The sequence below is a fragment of the Euprymna scolopes genome, chromosome 28 (assembly GCF_053919585.1).
Source record: "Euprymna scolopes isolate OS-2025 chromosome 28, ASM5391958v1, whole genome shotgun sequence".
NCBI classification, from domain to species: domain Eukaryota; kingdom Metazoa; phylum Mollusca; class Cephalopoda; order Sepiida; family Sepiolidae; genus Euprymna; species Euprymna scolopes.
In genome coordinates, this window is record NC_136509.1 from 52058092 (window position 1) to 52078771 (window position 20680).

The 20680-nt window shown below is 32.7% G+C and overlaps 1 protein-coding gene across 3 annotated transcripts in view; it reads right to left on the reverse strand.

Annotated features, from left to right (window-relative positions):
* The window catches only part of LOC145249619 (uncharacterized), a 156806-nt gene that overhangs the window by 30503 nt on the left and 105623 nt on the right, over positions 1-20680 (reverse strand). For all 3 annotated transcript variants that reach the window (XM_080111346.1, XM_080111348.1, XM_080111347.1), the window contains 13 exons: positions 18464-18645; positions 15141-15332; positions 14594-14754; positions 13504-13612; positions 13115-13318; positions 11527-11675; positions 7169-7283; positions 6414-6569; positions 5066-5214; positions 4782-4926; positions 1424-1636; positions 445-651; positions 96-200 (listed from right to left, as the gene is read on the reverse strand). In XM_080111346.1, coding sequence (XP_079967472.1) covers positions 96-200; positions 445-651; positions 1424-1636; positions 4782-4926; positions 5066-5214; positions 6414-6569; positions 7169-7283; positions 11527-11675; positions 13115-13318; positions 13504-13612; positions 14594-14754; positions 15141-15332; positions 18464-18645 — 2087 coding nt within the window. The remainder of the gene's footprint in view (positions 1-95; positions 201-444; positions 652-1423; positions 1637-4781; positions 4927-5065; positions 5215-6413; positions 6570-7168; positions 7284-11526; positions 11676-13114; positions 13319-13503; positions 13613-14593; positions 14755-15140; positions 15333-18463; positions 18646-20680) is intronic.

A 20680-nucleotide genomic window follows, 5' to 3' on the forward strand; every position in this document is an offset into this window, starting at 1 on the left:
GCCATAGACTTTTCAGTAAAAAAAAAAAAAAGAAAAAAGTTAAATGCCAAAATAATTTTTCTATTAAAAAAAAAAAAAAAAAAAAAAATACATACTTTGGCAGTGGCAAGATCTGTTTGCAGATTGCTAACTTTACGATTCAATTCCAAGACGGAGGAATCAGAATCTTCAAGAGATGCAACAGCTTGTTCATATTCGGTCTGTTTAAAATAAAAAAAATAAAAATCAAATAGAAATTTTAAAGAGAAAAGTATTAGTAATTTGAGTTTGAAGGAAAATGAAAAAAAAAAAATCATTTTTGCAATATCTTAATTTATAAACAAAGTATATGTACAACCTGTTTTTAAGGTCATATTTACAGTGCAGACAATATTTGTAATTTTCAACTGTTAATTTCATGCAGTTTTCCTTACTTTCCTTGTAAAGTTAAAATAAAAACGTTACCTGCATCTTCGTTAACTTTTCTCCCAAATCATTTTTTGTTCTTTCAATATCAGCCAGTTTCATATTTTGCTCTTGAAACTGTGATTCGAGCTGCTTTCGTTTACGTTCAGATTCTTGTTTCGCCTGTTGCATCTGCTTCAGATCATTGGCTAAATCAGCATTCTCTACTTGCAATGATTCCTTTGCCTTCTCTAAACTGGCTTTCGTCTGACAAAACAAAACAAAAAAAATCATTAAAAGAAACAGCAGAACGTATGTAGAGATTTGCATTAAAGTTAAAATGTATTTTTTTCCTTTTATTCTTGCAGAAGTATGGTAAATCTTTTCAAATTCTATTTATAACAAGTACAACATTCTATACTAGGTGCACTTGGCATTGCTTGCATGTCAAAGTTTTGTTTGGATTTTGGCATTATTATGGTGGTATTTTATTAAATTATTAATTCAACCAAATTGTTATAAAACTATAATTTTGTCATGTTAATGCTTTAATCCATATACTATTACAAAATTATGGTATTTGTTCATACACAAATAGAAACTTGTGACCGATCGACAAAAACAAATAGGCAGAGAACAAATTACTAGGGCAGTAGTTTTAAGATGTCAAAGTTTGAATCATATATAAATCTAGATTGTTTTGACTGATGCAAGTTTTATAAATTTCAAGAAATTAACATAAAAACTCATTTCTAAATATTGATACTTATACTTCTATCTTTTTTATTGATTATAAATCTTAATATTTTTATTAAGTATTATCAAAATTTTATAATAAATAAAAATATCACATCTTTATTAATTATATTGTAGATAAAACCGAGTAAGTTTCATTTTATTTAATTATCAATCATTATTAAGAAAAGATACTCAAAATTTTCATAAAAGAAAAGATTTACATTGTAAAAAACAAAAGCAAAGCATGAAAATATTTACAAAAAAATTGAAATGTATAAATTTTTTTTTTTTTTTTTTTTACCTTTTTAAACATATCAAGGTCTTCATTGACAGCCTCCAGTTGTTTGGTGTATTTCTGGCGCAATTCCAGTGCCGTTTGCTCATTTTGTTTTTGACTCTCTTCAATGGCTTTCTTAAGATTATCCACTTCAAGTTCTCGTTTATTTCTTAATTCTTGTACGGCAGCAGTTGTGTCTAAGGAGTCCTCAAGTTCAGATTTTAAAGCCTCCAATTCCTGAAAGAATAAAATAGAATACTTAAGTTGTTTTTAACGTTCACAGAAAACAAGTTGGAAAAATTACATTGAGAGCATTGCCAGGACCGCTGCGAAAAAGGTAGGTTCTCTCTTCCGTGCTAGAAAGCTACTAACACCCAAAAGTATCCTGTACCTCTATAAGGCCACCATTCACTCATGTATGGAGTATTTGGGCTGGTGCATCTGCTACTAGTCTCACTCCTAGACAAGGTTCAAAAGAGAGTCACCAACCTGATAGGTCCTGAACTGTCATCTAAGCTTCAGCCTCTGTCCCATCGACGAAATGTAGAATCCCTCTGCTTGTTCTATAAGTACTTTAACGGTGAATGCTCCAACGGACTGCAGGCACTTGTACCTCCTCGACATAAATACCCCCAACAAGCAAAATCCCACCCCTTCACAGTTGAGATCGCTAGATGTAAGAGCCTTCAACTCCAGTAGTTTCTTCCCCAGAACCGTTAGACTTTGGTATTCCCTTCCGGGTTCCTGCTTCCAACTGTACTGACATGCAGAAGTTCAAGTGTAACATGAACCGACATCTTGCTGCCCAACTCCCCACATAGTACCCCTGTAGCTTATGTCCTTGATAGTAGCCCCCTACATCAAAATGGCAATGTGCCTTGTTTGGGATGAAAACGCATTCAACATGGCCTTATGAAAAAAAAAAAAAAAAAAAATGCTTTCTTTATTAGCCTTTCGACATATCCCAAAGTAAAAAATTCTTTCACAAATTTGTTTTCTAAAATAAAAACCATTTATCAGAGAAAAATATAATATCTTGGTATTGCTTTCCATATTAGATATCAACTAGCAAGATCTGTGGAAATTCCACAGCTATATATCTTTGTAGGCGTTTGTGAGGTATTTCAATTCTAGAGACTAAAAGGATTTTGGAGATAGACCACCATAACCAAAATATATTCTGAAACTACATTAGCCAAAATAATTAGATAAACATGTTTCAGATTTAATAAAGGTGCTATATTATGGGGTTTACGTTAGCGCTAGACATCTATAAAATGTATGATAGCAATATACAGCAGATAATGGATATTGTAATATTAATATAACTGGAATTTTTACAGGTTGTATTAATATTCAATGTTATGCAAGAAAAAAAAACATGCTCAATTAAGGAAGGTTAATTTAACTATATTTCATTCACAAAAAAGGCTAGACACAACGAATAAGAATTTAAACACTAAAACTCAAGTTGACATAAATCCTCCACAGAAAGTAATAGGTTATCAACAATGGAGAGCAAACATTGTAACTTAGACAGAACCTATGCTGTGGCACTTTTTCAACAGTTTCAGTATTTCTAAAAAAAATACTGAAACTGTTGAAGACGTGCCACAGCAATTCATGAAGGAGTTTACAGATTTCTTTTGTTGAGTTACCAACAGCAACATTTGCAGATGTGCATAAAATTATATAGTGGTTTGTGTTTTCTCATTCCTTACTAGTTGTGTAGACCCATCTGGTCCATCAGAACCTTTACTTTTATTTCTGCAATACTTGACAAGAAAAATTTATTTTAAAGTAACTATGCATCTCACCCCCAAATAGAAATTAAATGAGTTCTGTATAAGATTAATAACTATTTTAGAAATTGGTTATAATTTTCTATAAAGTACTCATATCTTATTTCTGTAAAATATTTTTAAAAATTGCCAATCTTGCATCTTTCTTCCATAAGAAATTGCAATGCAGAACGTCTGATGAGTATGGTTACATCACACTGGTACTTATCCAAAATGCTCCAAATTGTGTCCCACATTTATACCTATAGATCAAACCTATGTGGTAGGCTGTTTAAGACATGGCTAACATCAATTGATAGCGATCAGATTCTAGCAGGCGTCAGAAGTGAAATGGCAAGACAGGAAAAGTTGAAAGTTGTTCACAAAATGTCTCACATCAGCAGAAGACGAAAAAAAAAAAAAAAAAAAAGCAATGCATATAAGTCAACCAATTTAATTTTTGGATAAAAAAAAAAAAGTAAACCTGCATGGAGAGAATTATGCAAATTTGGCAAAAGTGAAATCTATCTTAATAGGCAAACTAGATTTTCACTAATCTTTTTTGGTTCCATCTTTTTTTTTTTTTTTTTATACAAGGGTGTCACCACTTATCAAGGCCCAGAGGCCACTCGAGGATAAGGGTTAATAGGTATACATTAGTCATTGTGATTTTAGCATAGTAAACAGTGGGAATTTTGAAACTTGGATTACTTAGGGGGACGATTCAATTAGAACTTGTTCACAATTGGACTTTTTCTTTTTTTTTTTTTTTTTTCATAGGTATCAACTCATTATCAAGGCCAAGAGGCCACTCAAGGATAAGTGTTAAAGAGTGTACAGTAGAAATTGGACAATATAATAATCATTAGTAATGAAAATTTGTTAAATTTGATAACTTATATGGAACGGCTCATCAAGAACTTATTTACGTTATACTTGAAGACAACCATATTGTAGTAAGCCGGAAAGCAGGAAAACGGAAGACAATTCCACAGGCGTGCAGTTCTAATAAAAAAGCTTTGTTCATGGAATCTACGTTTAGGTTTAGGCACAGATAAAGAGTGGGGGGAATTATTGATAGCGTTTACAGCTAGACGAGTGTTTCTTGTGAAAGTTTTGCGAGGGGGGGGACCATAGATTGAAGCTCAGTCGAACACTTTCCATGAAAATAACGATACATCAGAGACAAACTCGCAACATCTCTTCTGTGAGATAGAGGTTGCAAGGAAGAGAAAAGGCTCCTACGAGGCTACGAAGTCTATTTTGAACTCTATCAAGACAGGCCAAGTCCTTTCTAGCAGCTCCTGCCCAGATGTGGCAACAGTATTCCATCCTTGGACGTACCTGGCTCTTATATAGATAGAGAATTGCATCAGCAGTGAGATATCTACTGGATCGATAGAAAGATCCCACCATTTTTCCAGCGGCCTTGGCAACAGATTTGATGTACGTGTTCCATTTAAGATCAGGAATTGAATTACATTTATTCAATTTAGTCATTCAAATAAAAAACAGATGGAAATTTTACATTCAGATTCATCAATTTAAATGGTTTTAATTATAGATATAAATAAAAAAAATAGGTAAAAAGATATACCCACTTCATTCAAATCTCTCTTCTGTTTTTCAGCTTTTTCACGAGACTGTTTTTCAGCATCTAAATCTTCGCTTAATTCTTGTATTTGACTTTGAAGTTCTCGTAATTGTTTTATTGTTGTCGACTTTGCTATACTGTCATTTTCAGATCTAGAGGTGAAAAACAAAAGGAAACAAAATTGTAACTGAGGATATTTAATTGCTTAACACAAGAAAATTTTTAATTGACAATTAGTGGAAATGCACCAAAAAATATTGAATTATTACAAAAAATAAATAAAAAAATCACTTTTGTAATGCCGATTGTAATTCTTCCTCTCTCCGTGCTAATTGTGATTGAACTTCTTCCACTTGAGCGCGTTTTTCATTTAACTGGTCACGATGGTCAGCTAAATCAGCTTCTAATTTTCTTTTCACTTTTTCAAGTTCTTGTCGATTCTTGAAAAATAGAAAAAAGAAAAAAGAAATAAATGACAAGAAAAAAATTGAATTAAAAAAATTATTTCAACAACTATTTCTCATCTCAGCTGTTACATTCAGCCAATGTAAATTTCAACATTTTTAGGTGGATCTTTTCAAACGGATATCTTCTAATCAACCCCAAACAAAAACCATTACATAATACAAGAGAGCAAATTTTTCTTATGTCAACCTAGATTGGCTTGTGTTAATTCATATTCTTATTTATCCGTTATAATCCACTTAAAAAAATAAAAAAACTGGAACTAACACTCAACTATTGGTCCATGTGAACTATCCTAGTATGAATGTTGGAAGTTTTAAACAATCTTTGTCTTAATGTATAATAATACTATGAAATTACTTTTTTTCTACTGACAGATAAGTGACAGAATGAGCAATTTCAATCTACTCACATCAATTAAATAATGGATACAGTAGTAGTCAAAAATTCTGAACCGGTTCTTGAGTTTGAAAACATACTACTGAAGATTAGAGGGTACATCAGCTGAAACATTGTATGAAAACCAAAAAAGTAGTTCAAATTATCAGGCCTCATCTATATACCAAAACTTTTAAAGATGAAAAGTTTGTTATTGTTCCAGAAAAGTAATTTTTTAATTATTAATGAAAACAGAAAGAGAAGGATAAAAAAAATTAATATAAATTTTATACTTAGGCATTTCAAATTCTCATTTTTTGCAAAATACGTTTTTAATGGCTAGCTTTTGAAAGTTTGCTGGAAGCAAAATATAATTTAGTTATTTTTTCTGGTTAATTACTATTTAAATTTTTAAAATGGCTGTCCACCAGGTTTTATTCTGCAAAATCGTTTTAAATCTAATATTTTTTGCATTAAAATTTAAAATATTACATTTCCAAAAAACAAATTTAAATGTCTACATCATTTCAAAAATGTCCACTGTATGCATAAGTTACAAGAGAATTGTCATGTCAAAATGCATTTCCTTTTCTACATAATAGCAAGCCTGCATAACAATTATAATCTTATTTCCATGTATTTAGAAACGGTGGTCATTTACAATGTCTTTTCTTAATGGCAATTTGAAAATCTTCAATAAATTTAAAAAAAAAAAAAAAAAAATTGATAAAATAATTGTTCCCCCGCTGCTGTATATTTAAAATGAATGTTGATCTTAAAAATAAATAATGCAAACCTGAGTTTCTCGTTGGAATTGATTTTCTAAATCTGCTAGAGATGATTCTGCACGGGATTTCTGTTTACCAAGTTGTTTGAATTTGTCTTCTTCTCCAACCAATTTCGATGTTAATTCATGCATTCTTTCTTCTAAGTATTTCTTTTCTTTTCCAAGCTAATAAAAAAAAAAAAAGGCGACAAAAAATATAGAAACAAAAGGAAAAATTGATAAGGATTTAACAAGAAAAGACTACATAATTCCTCCAGCGATAAACAATACTTTAATCAAGTATACATTATTATAATTTTTACTTAACTCATTGACATCACTCAAAGTAAAACAAAACTTTCTCCAAATTACCTTGGTTACAAAATTTTTCTATGAAAAATTCTAAAACAATTTATATTTAAAAAAAAAAAAAAAAAAAAAAAAAAGAAAAAAAAAAAAATAGAAAAGAAAAAAAAAAGATTACTGTAAATAATGGTGACCCAAATAGCTTTCATTACTACATAGATGTAAGGGAGGGTGCTACTTTTTCTGCATTACTATAATACTCTTGATCCTCACCTAATAACACTAAGCATTTAGTATGGAGGCATCAAGTACTTTTTTTTTTTTTTTTTAAATCTTTGGTATGATTTAACTTAACTGAAAAGTTATTCATTTTTATATTCCCTACATTTGCTGATGTGAAAGTGGGAAATCATTGTAAGATAAATATAGGAAAGTGAAAACCCCATTTTAAAATGAAAATTAACCAACAAAAAACTTACTTTATTTGTTGATTCGATGTTGATTGCAAGTTCATCTTCAACTTTTTTAACTCTCTGGTCAACAGCCATTTTTTCCATCTGTAATTTCTGTCTTGCTTGTTCCTCCTCTTCAAGTCTAAAAATAAACAAAATTTGATTCTTGTTAATATTTTAACAAAATTATTCTCATCTGAGAGAAACTGCCAAAGGAAATAATTATAACTATCAGTCTGAGACAGTATTATCTTTCTAAGCAGTTTATCTTAAATGATGCATATCAAACTTGTTCAACTATAAAATTTTATAGAGAAAAAAAAAGTCATTTAAAATTGAAATATTACTTTTCTATAGAACTCCTGACTGACAAACAATATGGATTCAGGCAAGCCCGTTCAACAGCAGATATCTTAACTGTAGTTTCTGAACGTATATACCGTTCATTGGATAAAACAGGGGAGGGTAGAGCGGTGGCCCTTGATATATCTAAGGCTTTTGACAGGGTATGGCACGATGGTCTTCTAAGGAAAATTAGATCATATGGAATTACTGGAAGAATGTAATTAAATCCTTAAGTAATAGAAAAATCAAAGTTGTCCTCGACGGTCGTACATCTAAACAATATGATATAAATGTGGGAGTACCTCAGGGGTCTATCCTTGGACCTCTATTATTCCTGATATTCATAAATGACCTCCCTGATAAAATTGTTTCGGAGATGGGTATATTTGCCAATGACACCACTCTCTATAACAGATATGAGGGGAAAACAAATGAACACATATCCAAGGAAATGGCAGAAACACTAGAGGATGACCTCCAATCTGTAGTGGAATGGGGACAAAAATGGTTGGTCACATTCAATGCTGCTAAGACTAAGCTTGTTTCCTTCAATAACTACAAGAAACCTTCTCTACCACCAATAGCAATGGCCAAGAACACATTGCCTGAAAGTACTTCTTTTAAACTCCTCGGCCTAACGTTTACAGGGAATATGAACTGGAATAGATACATTGAGAGCATTGCCAAGGCTGCTGCAAGGAAGGTTGGCTCCCTCTACCGTGCTAGAAAACTACTTACGCCTGCCAGTATCCTATACCTCTATAAGCCCACCATTCGCCCATGGATAGAGTACTGTTGTCACATCTGGGCTGGTGCATCTGCTGCTTGTCTCTCGCTCCTGGACAGGGTTCAAAAGAGAGTCGCCAACCTGATAGGTCCTGAACTGTCATCTAGGCTTCAGCCTCTGTCCCATCGATGAGATGTTGCATCCCTCTGCCTGTTCTACAAATACTTTAATGGTGAATGCTCTGACGAACTGCTAACACTTGTACCTCCCCGACGTAACTACCCCCAACAAACCCGACAAGCTACTAAGTCGCATCCCTTTACAGTAGAGATCCCTAGGTGCAAGAAAGCCTTTTACTCCAATAGTTTCTTCCCCAGAACTGCGGGTCTTTGGAACTCCCTTCCGGGATTCTGCTTTCCCAACTGCACTGATATGCAGAAGTTCAAGTGTAATGTTAACAAACATCTTTGTACTCATCTCCCTTCATAATGACCCCGCTAATTAAGTCCCTAATAGTAGCCCCCTGCTTCAAAGTGGCACCGTGCAGTGTTTGGGGTGAAAAAAAAAAAAAAAAAACGCGTTTCGGGGTACCCAGCGATGCCTGGATGTTTTGAGGTAAATCAAAACTTAATAAAAAAAAAAGTTTTGGTAGGTGAGTATGAGGATTGAACCCGAACACTTGAGGCAAAGTTGGAAATGAAAGTGTGAAAAAAAAAAAACCCCCAAAAAAAACCAAAAAAAAACCGTACGACGTTAACCCGCCACCGCAACATACAACGGAGACGCGTTTTATTTATTTTTTTAACTATTAAAAACAGGTGTCTGCAATAAAAGTTAACTCTGCTGCTTCCATTTGACCTAATCAAGAAGGTCAAATAGAAGTCACGCAGTTAACTTTTGCTGCAAGGCAGCGTTTCGGTTTGTTTACCAAACTTTGACTGTTTTTTTCCCCCAACAGATGTTGGGGAGGAGGAAACCAGCTCCCAATTGTCCAGATTGAATATCAATTGTCTGATATACAACATTGATCAAAGCTGATTGCTTCTGGACGTTTCCCGGTGCGATTGCCGGGAACACTGCCTTAGCTTTGAATTAGTTTCGCTTTTTATATGGAAAAGCCTAATCAACACGCGAGAAGCCAAAATAGCAATAACTTTGTAAAGTCGACGTAAATAAAGCTATACGCTACACGCGTTCTCAAATCCTAGATATTATTATCTACGGCCTATAGAAACAGTTGTAAGTGATCGTACCCCCCCACCCCAGACCGTGTGCAAGAAAAGCCTTTGCGAGACATACACGAAATGGTCACACATATTTTGCGTTTTATATATATATATATATATATATAGACTAGCGGAAGGTACCTGGCGTTGCCTGGGTGTTTGGAGGTGTGTGTGGTTTTGAGTAAATCAAAACTCCTTGGGGGTTAAGATAAAAAAAAAAAAGTTTTGGTAGGTGAGTATGAGGACCGAACCCGAACCCTTGAGGCGAAGTTGGAAATTAAAGTGTGGAAAAAAAAAAAAAAAGAAAAAAAGTGTGCGACTTTAACCATTGACCCACCGCGAGATACTAACGGAAACACGTTTGAATTTATTTAATTACTTAGATTTGGCAGGTGCACATTTTAATGACTTAATGAGGTCAACTTTGACTGCGGGATAGTATTTCATTCACCACGGTGAGCTTTTTTTTTAATTTTTGTTTCCCCAAGATTTTTTGGGGGGGGGGGGGACGACCAGCTCCCCTTGTCCAATTTGAATAGTAATTGTTTGATATAAGGAAAATATTTTCACATTGACAAATCTGATTGCTTTTGGACATTTCTGCTGATAGACGGAAAATACCGCCAGAATTAGTGCTGCTTTTATTATAGGAAAAAGACTAATCCACATGCGGCGAGCAACAAATGTTGAATATTTATCTTCCTGAAGTCGAGCAAATTAAATAGATAGGCGAGCTCCATTGTTAACTCGGAGATATTACGATTTCTATGTGATATAAAAAGTTTTAAGAAGTTGCGAGCTAACCGACCGCTTCTCTGAAAAAAGCCTTTCTTGGACATAAAAAGGCGAACATACACACATTTTTGCTTTTATATATATACTAGCGAGGGGTACCCGGCGTTGCCCGAGTGTTTTTCGGGGTATGTGAAAAAAAACCCTGAAAATGTGAAAAAAAAAAAAAAAAAACCCAGGTGCCCGTGAAAAAAAAAAAAAAAAAATGAAGCCTTCACGACGTGCAGTTGGAAAATATACTATTTAAAAAAAAAAAAAAACAGGTGCGCGTTTTTGATTGACGTGACGGCGATAGGTATTCAGCAGTAAGCATTTTGTGTGGGACAGTTTTGAATGAGGTGAATAAATTGGTTTGTTTGTTTTTAAAAACCCGCTCCCTGTTTATTAGGAGGAGCGAAATGAAAGCTACAGTCTGATATGACGAAGTCGACATTGAACAAACGTTATTTAGCTCTCTTGAGACAACTGGCTTTCGGCCTGTGATTAGAGTCGAGTTTCGCTTTTTTTTATACCGAAAACCGAATGTAACACGTGCCAATGCGGGAAATGTAGAATAATTAACGTTTGAAAGTCAATAAAATTAAATAGACAGGCGAGCTCCGTGGTTAACTCTGAGATATTACAATTTATAGATGATATAAAAAGTTTTAAGTTGTGAACCGAGCAAGCGCTTCTATGAAAGAAGCCTTTTGTGGACATCGAGGAAAAGCGTACATACATACATACATTTTCGCTTTTATATATAGATAGATAACATGTTTGCATAACATCAGAATCGCATTTACTTAGGACTGTCATTTCAAAAACACTAATTTGTATCAAAGCTTTCCTTTGATTTAATGAGTAACAGGTTATTCATTGAAATCAAAAACTTCACAGCAGAAGAACCAACTTAAAATATTCTACTTACATATTTTACAATTAAATCCATCAGAATGCAGTTTTCATTTCAGCATAAACACATTAGTATTTCAATCATTTTGTTAAAAGCAATTCATTTTTTTTCAACTACTAACAAAACATTAAAATAAACTTGTTTATAGAAAGAACTGGAAATGTGTCTTGGTAGATTTAATTTCGTATTGTCATTTTTTTAAGTTTCATTTTAAGCTATTTCATTTTTAATTTCAATAAATATTCAATTACTAAAATAATGAAATGCGTAATTATTAGTTACAAGAAATACACATACAAATGAGAAGTGATCACAATTTTATTACTATAGGGATAATGAGAAAAATATTGAAAAGAGTGTAGAAAAAAGTTTTTAAATTAATACAATCAAAATTACTTACTGTTCTTCGAGGTCTTCAATCGTAAGTCGTAATTTGCTTTTTTCATCGTGCAAAAATTCAGAATTTTTTATCTCTTCTTCTAATCGAGCTTCTGTATCATTCAAAACTTCTTCCAACTCAAGTTTTCGGTTGTTCAATAAAATGCGAGTCTAAGGAAGAAAAGTTTAAAGAAAAAAAACCGGTATGGAAATTTATATTAAATTATATCAAAATCTTTAAAATGTGGAAAAATGGTTAATAATTATCTCAAATTTGTCAGCAAATCTCTTGCTCATCTTTCAATTTTTTTTTTTTAAATTAAATGTCAACTCAGGGTGCAAGTAAAGATCGTGACTTGAAGCCCATTTCCAAAGTTTTGCTTTCACTTTTTAAAATGAATATCAATCACATAAAGTCAATTAGATATATTTATATTATTTCAAACGAATATATTGATAAAATAGAAAAAAATTGAGTAATTTCTGTCTAAAAAAGGTATGCTAAAGAAAAACGTGATATTTTACAAAAAAACATTCCTTAATGTTAGTAGCAGAAATTGATATGTTTAGATATTTGAAATTCAAACGTCTTCAACATCTATCAGAAACAGTTTATGGGTTAAATAGCAGGTCTAGCTTGTAGCAGTACTTTTCCAAGAAATGACAGCTAAGAAATCAAACAACAGAACCTTATGTATTGGACAAACATGGTAGAGAGACCAGAATCAAATACAAGACATTTTCTGTGTGGTGAACTGTTTAATAATTCTCAAATCAAAACTGTTCCTTATATTGACTTAAAAATTAAGAAAATGCAAATCATTTTCAGAGACAGCATTATCAGCCATTGCCATCAGAAATTTAAAACTTGTTTCTGCAATTAGCAAGAGTATTCTAATTCTATAGAAAATTCCTGAAATATTGAGCATATTTTAATAGGTTTCAATTTCACATTCCTAAAAATTGAAAATTAGATTCTATAAATTTAATTATAATACTTTTTCTTTTTAGTACAGAATACTATTTCCTTTAGTAAAAATTATAGTTTCTATTTTGCATTTTACTTTTTGTAATGAGAAACATCAAAATTAAATTTTATTTTTAAATGTCTTTAAATTTGTAGTTATCTAATAAAAATATTCAATAACAGATTTGTTTAACTTGAATAGAAGTTTTAAAATGGGCTCTAATTATTTGCACAATGAGGTGTGTGTGTGAAAGTTGGACCCATTTCTCACAGTAATGGTAAAGTAAAAATTTCCTTTTAATTCAACTTTACACAACAGCCATGCCATCTTTTTTTCATATACTGCTTATGAATATGCAGTATCAGTTACAAGGTTAACAAATTTGTATATGGAGTTTAAAAATATATAAATATCTTTATATACGGTAAAATTATGCAAAAATTATCCTGACAAACACTCTAGAATTCTTGAATGAAGCCACAAAAATTTTACTATGGTCCAAAAATAAAAACGAGTATTCCTATATTATATATATAAATCACAATATCCAAAATTAAAGCTTCCTGGTAAAACAGGAAAAGTAATCTTGAGTGCTGATTAACTGAGTTTTACATAAGGACGAAAAGTGTTGAGCATGCATACCTCTTCAGCTTCAGAACAGAGTTCTGTTTCGGCCTGCAGTTGTTCTGCAAGAAGACTTTTTTCATCAACAAGGTTAGCAAATTTGCGTTCCAAATCTTCATAATCAAACTTGGTCCTCTCAAAGTTTTCCTTGATTTTCTTCAGTTCCTCTTCTTTAGCATTCAATTTTTCTTCTTGATTTGTTACTGATAAGAGAGGTTTAACCTTAAATAAAAAAAACAAAATGACTTAAAGGTTAAGACAAATGGCAGAATACAACTTTATATAAAATAGATTCATAAAAATGTGAGCTTTTCAAAGAAATGCCATATTATATCAAAATAAGATAATCATCAAGACAAAGGCAACTTTATGTATAGAATAATGCTGAAAATTTGGTCTGTCATTACCTTTGTGAAGAGACGCCACCATTGCCAATTCCGAAGCTTCAGGTAAGCCGAGCAGTTTCTTTGGATCACACGGATTGCACTCAGTTGTTGGAGACGTTTTTGATAGTTCCTGTGAAGAAATTAAGTTTCATTATTAAGGTTATCTGTTATAAACTCTTTCACCACATCTTCCTTTTTCATAATCTTCAATTCAGCACTTTTTAACTAACTTAAATAAGTAAAAAGTAGTTCCTTTTAAATAGGCAAAAAAGTAGTTCCTTTTAAAAAATACTTTAGTGTGGATTGGCTCAGTGGTAGAACATTAGATTCCAAACTGATCCGGGTTTCAAATCTCATTATATTCAGCCATTGTGGATAATATATAGTTCTGAGAAAAAGAGTTGTTCAGAGATCAAAACATTGTATTTATTTAACTTTTTTTTTGGGGGGGGGGGATACATTATCTATTCTTTTTTGTATCTTTATTTTTTTTAGAAGCAATATAGATGACAATTACGTTTTTAATGTCGAACTTGAAATGAATACACCTGTGTTGACAAGGGAAGAAAAACTGATCTAAAAGAATGCTTTCTAAAGTTTAGATTTGAGAGAGGAGGCGGGGTATTCTGACTCCCGTCTCCTCAGATGAATTGTTGTTCTAGAATATTTTAAAAATTTGATTGATCCTAAAAGAAATCTTCATTGTTTAGACAATTCAAGAAACAGCTGTTAAAAATGAATCACTGCTTGAAAATAAAGATATGGTCATTAGAATCTTTTTTTTCTGTTTTGATTTGTTTATGTCTTCAACATTTTCAGAAAGATGTTTAATCAGAAATTACTTATGAAAAAAGATTTTTCATTTTTGTTTTAAACATATCCCATTACATTGGAAAAGTATTGAGAAGTAAAACTCAGAATATCAAAATATTTCGTGATGATTTTTTTTTCTTTTTTTTTTCTATAATTGACAGATTGAGACATAACATTTTTAAACTTCCCATTTGTAAAACTAATCAAAAGAAAAACTATAAAAATAGTGAAATTTTTCAACAATGTGCTCTTAAGATAGTTTCACACAAATTATCTTTTAATACGAATTAAGAATTACCTTCTGGCTAACATTCCTCTCACGTAAGCCTGGAACTGAATGATGATGTCAGTAAGTTTTAGGTCTCGTTCTTCTTCTAAGTGGGCAAGTACACCGGCTCGGAAAAAGATCTTGCTTTGACCAATTCGGTACAGATTGGGATCAAGCTCTAAAGACTCAATCTACAATAAAAGGATTTGTAAAAGTTCTTATTTACATCATATTCATAAACGGTAAAATTAAAAATCTTAAAGTTTTTAATATAAATTAAGCCCCAATCAGTTTTCGGAATTCATAATCATAGAACATGCAAAATTTTCTGAAAAATCTCGATGAACCTAGAACACCATGCCTTGGTTATCAATGGATTCACAAAAAAACATCCTGTACAGGTTTTACTTTACTTATTGATTCTTAGTAATAATAAACAGATTATTTGCCAAATGTCTATTTTGTGATATATGATTACATTTGTGCATTTAAATCCAATTTAAATTAAAATAAAATCTAATTACAATAAATTAAATAATTAAAGTTATTTTTATTTGCATAAAAAAAATTAAAATACCATTTTGCCAACTGCTTTTTTGCCGTCCATAAAACCTTTGGGAATGGCACTGGGGGTGAGAATCTCGTATCTTTGTCGGAATTCTTGGAACAAGATCCTGTTAGGGAAACCTTGCCTACAGATACGGATACCTTCCAACACACCATTGCAGCGCAACTGATCAAGCACCAAAGGTGCATCAATTTTACCAGGCTGAAAACAAAATGTAATAAATATTGATTTATAAAGCAAAAAAAACAAAAAAAAATCAACATAAAAAAAACAAAGAAAAACAAAAGAAAAGAAAAAAAAACTCAACATAATATATTAGGAATGAAACAAACATTGATATATAAAGCAAAAAACAAAGAAATGCGACATAATAAAAAACAATAAAAAGGAAACAAAAAAAAAAAAACATATTAGGAATGAAAATTACTTGTCTGAATCCCAACTATACTATTACTCTATAGACTATTGTGTTATCTTTTATGAACTAAAACGTCACTTTATCAAGACCCAAAGGTTATTTGAGGATAAAGGTTAATGATGGATGGCAAGACAAAACAGAATCGAGCTTCGATTATTTAAGATGTCGGTCCAATAAGAATTTATTAACATTGAACTTGAAAACGACCATGAGGCACTCCATCTAAAGATGCATTTGACTTATAAACGTAAAAGGCTTGTACCAGGTGTGAGATACTTTCACGTAGTAGAAAAATTCAATCATTTCCCTCCAATCTTAGCAACAGATTGGATAAAAGTCTTCCATTTTAGGTTTGGAGTGAAGGTCAGTCCTAGGATTTATCAAAATGGGGTGGGTGGCAAAGTTTTTAAGGAGCAAGACATTTATTTCAATTGGAAAAAAATGAGAATTCGAGCATTGGTGATGAAAGAGAGGCTTGGTTTTAGACGTATTAAAAGTATAACCAGCCACCTTCATTGCATGATGTGCTCAAATTCAGAAGAGAGAATCAGAAATATCTTTATCACTAATTTTCTCTAAAAATATATCCATAAATGGTTGTGTCATCTGCATAAATGATTTGGGAGATTATTGATGAAGATCAGGAAGAGGGTTGGACACAATAGATCCTTGAATTACACCAGCATTGATACTATAATACTTAACACTTCTGCCCACATGCAACTACTTTTATGAACCTATCAGAACGGATTTGATATAGCATAGCTAACAAATTTGTGAGGTAAACCTTTGTGCCAAACCATATCAAAGGTCTTTGATATGTCAAAAGCTATTGCTCTAGAAATGAAGACTGTCAATAAATTCACTGATCCTGTGTAATATTACAGTTAGCACACCAGCTGTCGATCTTTCAGGAGAAAATTCATATTGCTTATTAGAGTAAATTGTTTTTTGCAGAAATAATTGACAACTTATCACAGATTTAAACAACTTACTCCTGACACACAAGACAGATTGGTCTGTATTGAGATGCAGTCATAGGGAAAATTTAGAAAGTAGATATGGCCCTGGTCAAAAAGGAGGGGATTTGATGCAAGTTCTTTGCAAAAAGTTTAGCTTCATTAGATGTTAAGGAAATCACTGCTAATCCATTGATGATGCTTTGAATAGGTCTTGCATTTCTTAAAGATCCAGTTTTTTGACAAGATTTCTGAGAACCAAACATATGCTCAGCAACTCGATTTATTTGAATAGGCGTAGGACTCATGCACTCTATAACTCTTGTGTAGTAGAGTATGGATTTTGTTTAAAGCAATCGAAATAGTGATTTCTATGAACAATGATAGCAGAATATTCAGGAGTTACAATGGATGGTTTAGTTTTTGTTGGAATTTCTTGGAGAGTATGAAGCTCAATACCAACGATCATCCAATCAGTTATATTAGATGTGATACAGGACATTCTTTTCAAAAATGGAGTGCAGAAGAGTTTCCGATATGAAAGTTCTAAGGTTGCCCCAATCAGCCATCAAGTATTGATACACTGTGATGGGAAAAAGTATCAGATCTTATTGCACATTTCTTTGATTTTAATTGAGAGAAACGAGTGATCAGAAGATTTTGGCAGAGACAAAACAGTGGATGAGGAAAAAATCAAGAAGACTTGCAAAATGTCCATCAACAATCTGTTATATCATAAAAAAAAAAAAAAAAAAAAAAAAAAATCATGACAAAACCTCCTTTCATCAGAAATCTTTGAGTGAACTAACTAGTCAACATTGTGAACATTAAAGTTATCACAGACATTAATGCTGGCAGAAATGTAAACCAGAAAGGATTTAGTCTAATTTTTTAGATACTCTCAATGATAGTAACTAGTCATTTTGGAGATAAGTAAAAATGAATGTGGTACTTATAAGTGTTACGCAAAAACACACAAGGCAATTTAGGGTCTTTTTTGGAAATATCCCTACCCACAAATTCTATACCCATGACGATCTTAAGGGTCGGGTTTTGAGGTTATGTTTGAGTAAGCATTAATTGAAACTATCAGAAGCTGATGGGGCTAATGCTGGAAGGTTGAAATGCAGATCCCTAATATTGGGAAAGGAGACTCAATAGAAGGGATCCATGTTAGAAGTTGAGAAACTGACCTAGTCAGCAGAGACATCTTGCGAGGATAACTTGTCAGAGCGGTAACTGAATCAATAGAAGGCCTGACTTGCGAGGTTAATTCACATTTTGATATCAGATCCAACAATTTAATATTGCTAAAATGGTAAAAATGAGCAGTTAACTCCTCAGAGATATCAAATCACCTTTGACAAGGTAATGGATTTCCAAGAATTAATCTACTGACATGAATATTTGACAAATATTTGACAAATCTTTCATTTTTGATAACAGTCAGAAATATTAGTTACAATATGACTTCTATAATAGTTTTAAATATTACTGCATTTACCCAGCTTTGCCTGAAATGCAGTGAAGTCATTTTAGTTTTGTTTGCACATGTTTTTAAACTTCTACAGAAAAAGAAATAAAATTTTTGTTGAAAGGGAGAATTTTTTTTAACATTCTTCAATTAAATCAATTATTCCCTTGCTACTGTAGTTCTTTTTTTGGCGAGTAGTAAAAAAAAAATGTTTCATAATATAGCTTGACCTAGACAAAGTAATTCTTTAAATTGTAGAAAAAAAAATTATCATACTGCTTATAATGTATAACAGAAAATTTTGGTCAGATTTTAGAAATTTAGACAAGGAGACTCAATAGAAGGGATCACACACCGATTTAAATGTATATAAAAAGCTTAAATCAAATTTTGGAAAATTCAAGTAATTTAATGATTAATATCTGGATAGATTTACTCTTTGACTACAATTGAATAAATTAAAAGCTGCAAATTTATTTACCCGTTTGTCATGGTTGGGAATGATACAGCGGACAAAATTTGGATTGGTATTTCTCAGAGTTGCCATCAGCTTGGCTAATTGTTCCTTGTACAGCTGGCTAACTGTACGGAACATTCCCTTCCGGGTGCGAGAACCAAAGGCAGTCTCAGCAGCAGCAGCTGCTCCAAGACCAACAATCTCAGCTGGAAAATAAGAAATACAAATTAACAAAAGGTAAAATAAAATCTATATAAAAAAAAATATTCAAAGTTTTACTGAAAAGGTTTTCTTTTTTTTTCTTACTTGCCAGTCTTCAATATAAATGAAGAGTTTGGTGGTGTTAATAACCTTTCAACCATGACACCAATTAGATACACAATGTTAAGTCAAATCAAACCTAGCACAAGGCTAAATATATCAAAGATTGATGAACTGACAATCAATCAGCTATATTGGTTTGCCCATGTTGAGGAACGAATCTTGAACAAGAAATGAAGAAATCTTGATGTCGAGGGTTGGAGGAAAGTAGGACAACCCAAGAAAACTTTGGTGCAAATTATCATTATCAATGGAATTTAAAGAATTCTAAAGAACAAACTTTGAGATGGATATTGCAAGCAGTCAGAAAAAGTCAGATCCCTTCGTAAGAGCAATAAGACAATAAAAAATCACAAGAGTAACAAAAAACTTAACACATATTAGACAATAGTTTAGTTTGACCTTAACTAGCCTCATTCAGGTCTAAGAAAGATACAATTTTACATTCTTTTATTACACACATTCTGAAGATTTTTAGATATATAATGCTGGATTTAACCTCTCATAATTTTCTGATCCTCTAACCAGAGATTCAACACAAAGATAAATACACCAAAAGTCAGGATGATAAAAGAAAAAAAAAAAAAGTGGAGAAACTCATAAGTAAAATGAAGGTTGATAAAATCATACGTACTAAGCGTTTGGTATCAACATTCATTTAATACCCATATACCAAAAAATGGAAACGTCAACACAAAAATGTATTGAAAGATTCAGGACTCCATGAGGCGACACCATAAAAAACACAATCACCATGTTATGCTGCCAAAATGATGCAATCAGCATTGAAAATGATATGTCACCCCACTTCTCAAGGGGATCAAGTCTGAACACTGATGACTATATTCACATTCTGAACGAGGTAGTGAAGGTCTGGTGGGTAAACCAGGTAGACTGTACATATGGCAGCAAGAATCATCATTTTACCAGACCAAATAAAAGGCTAAAAATCTGGTCCACATTGTTGACCGCACTTCACCCAATATGCCTACTAGAGAACTTTAATGCCTACAAGACACGGTTGTTGAATGTCTTTCTGCACAAAGGTTTATCAGGACAACCTAGCATGGGAATACTTCCTTCTACAAGGATACTCTGATTAAATGTTCAAAATAACAATTTTGAAGCCCAAATAGGCTACCATACACTGGCTTATTCAAGGATTGATGCTGTCTAATCAAGTGATGTTGCTTATAGTTATAACAGGTCCGATACTGCACCCGATATGACAGGTGTTCTTTTGATCGTACGTTGTTCTGTCACAAGTTGGCCTGTTGATAGTCTTCACCCGCTGTGTTTTCATGGTGGGGCGCTTTGCCTCTCGACCGAATTGTCTCCTATCCTGTGTAGTCTGGGTACATTGATCACTCCACTGGTCCTTGCGGCTTGCTGCAAAAACGAAGTGTCCTCACCACAAACAAAAAGAACTCTGGTTTATAACAATAACTATTAATTTTATTACTTCATAACAGCTACTGTTTAAATTGAGGCGACCGACTATAGCAGCGAACGATGTAAGACCAGACAAGTAAAGTCACAGATTTCCCATTATCACAGACTAGTTAACATCATAACATCAGGCCTCTAGGACCCCCAAATCAACTAGCCCAGCCGTTCAGTTTGCTGGTTACGACTCTTTAGAATTCCTTTTTTCTAAATCCAACCTCTTTTCCCCACCTCTCCTTTAGAGAGTGGTTAAAAATATTCTCTCTTCCTCTCCTTGTCTCGTCCACTCAACACCCATCTCTCTCTCTCTCTCTCTCTCTTTCTGGGGGGCTGGGGGGGAGGGGAAGTTGTTCACACTGATATCTATTGGCAGTCCCCTGGAGTTTGTTTTTGCCTAGCACTGTGTGTGGCCCTTATCCTCTAATGTCACTTCTAATACAACCATCTCCTTTGACATATCAGAGATAAGTCCAA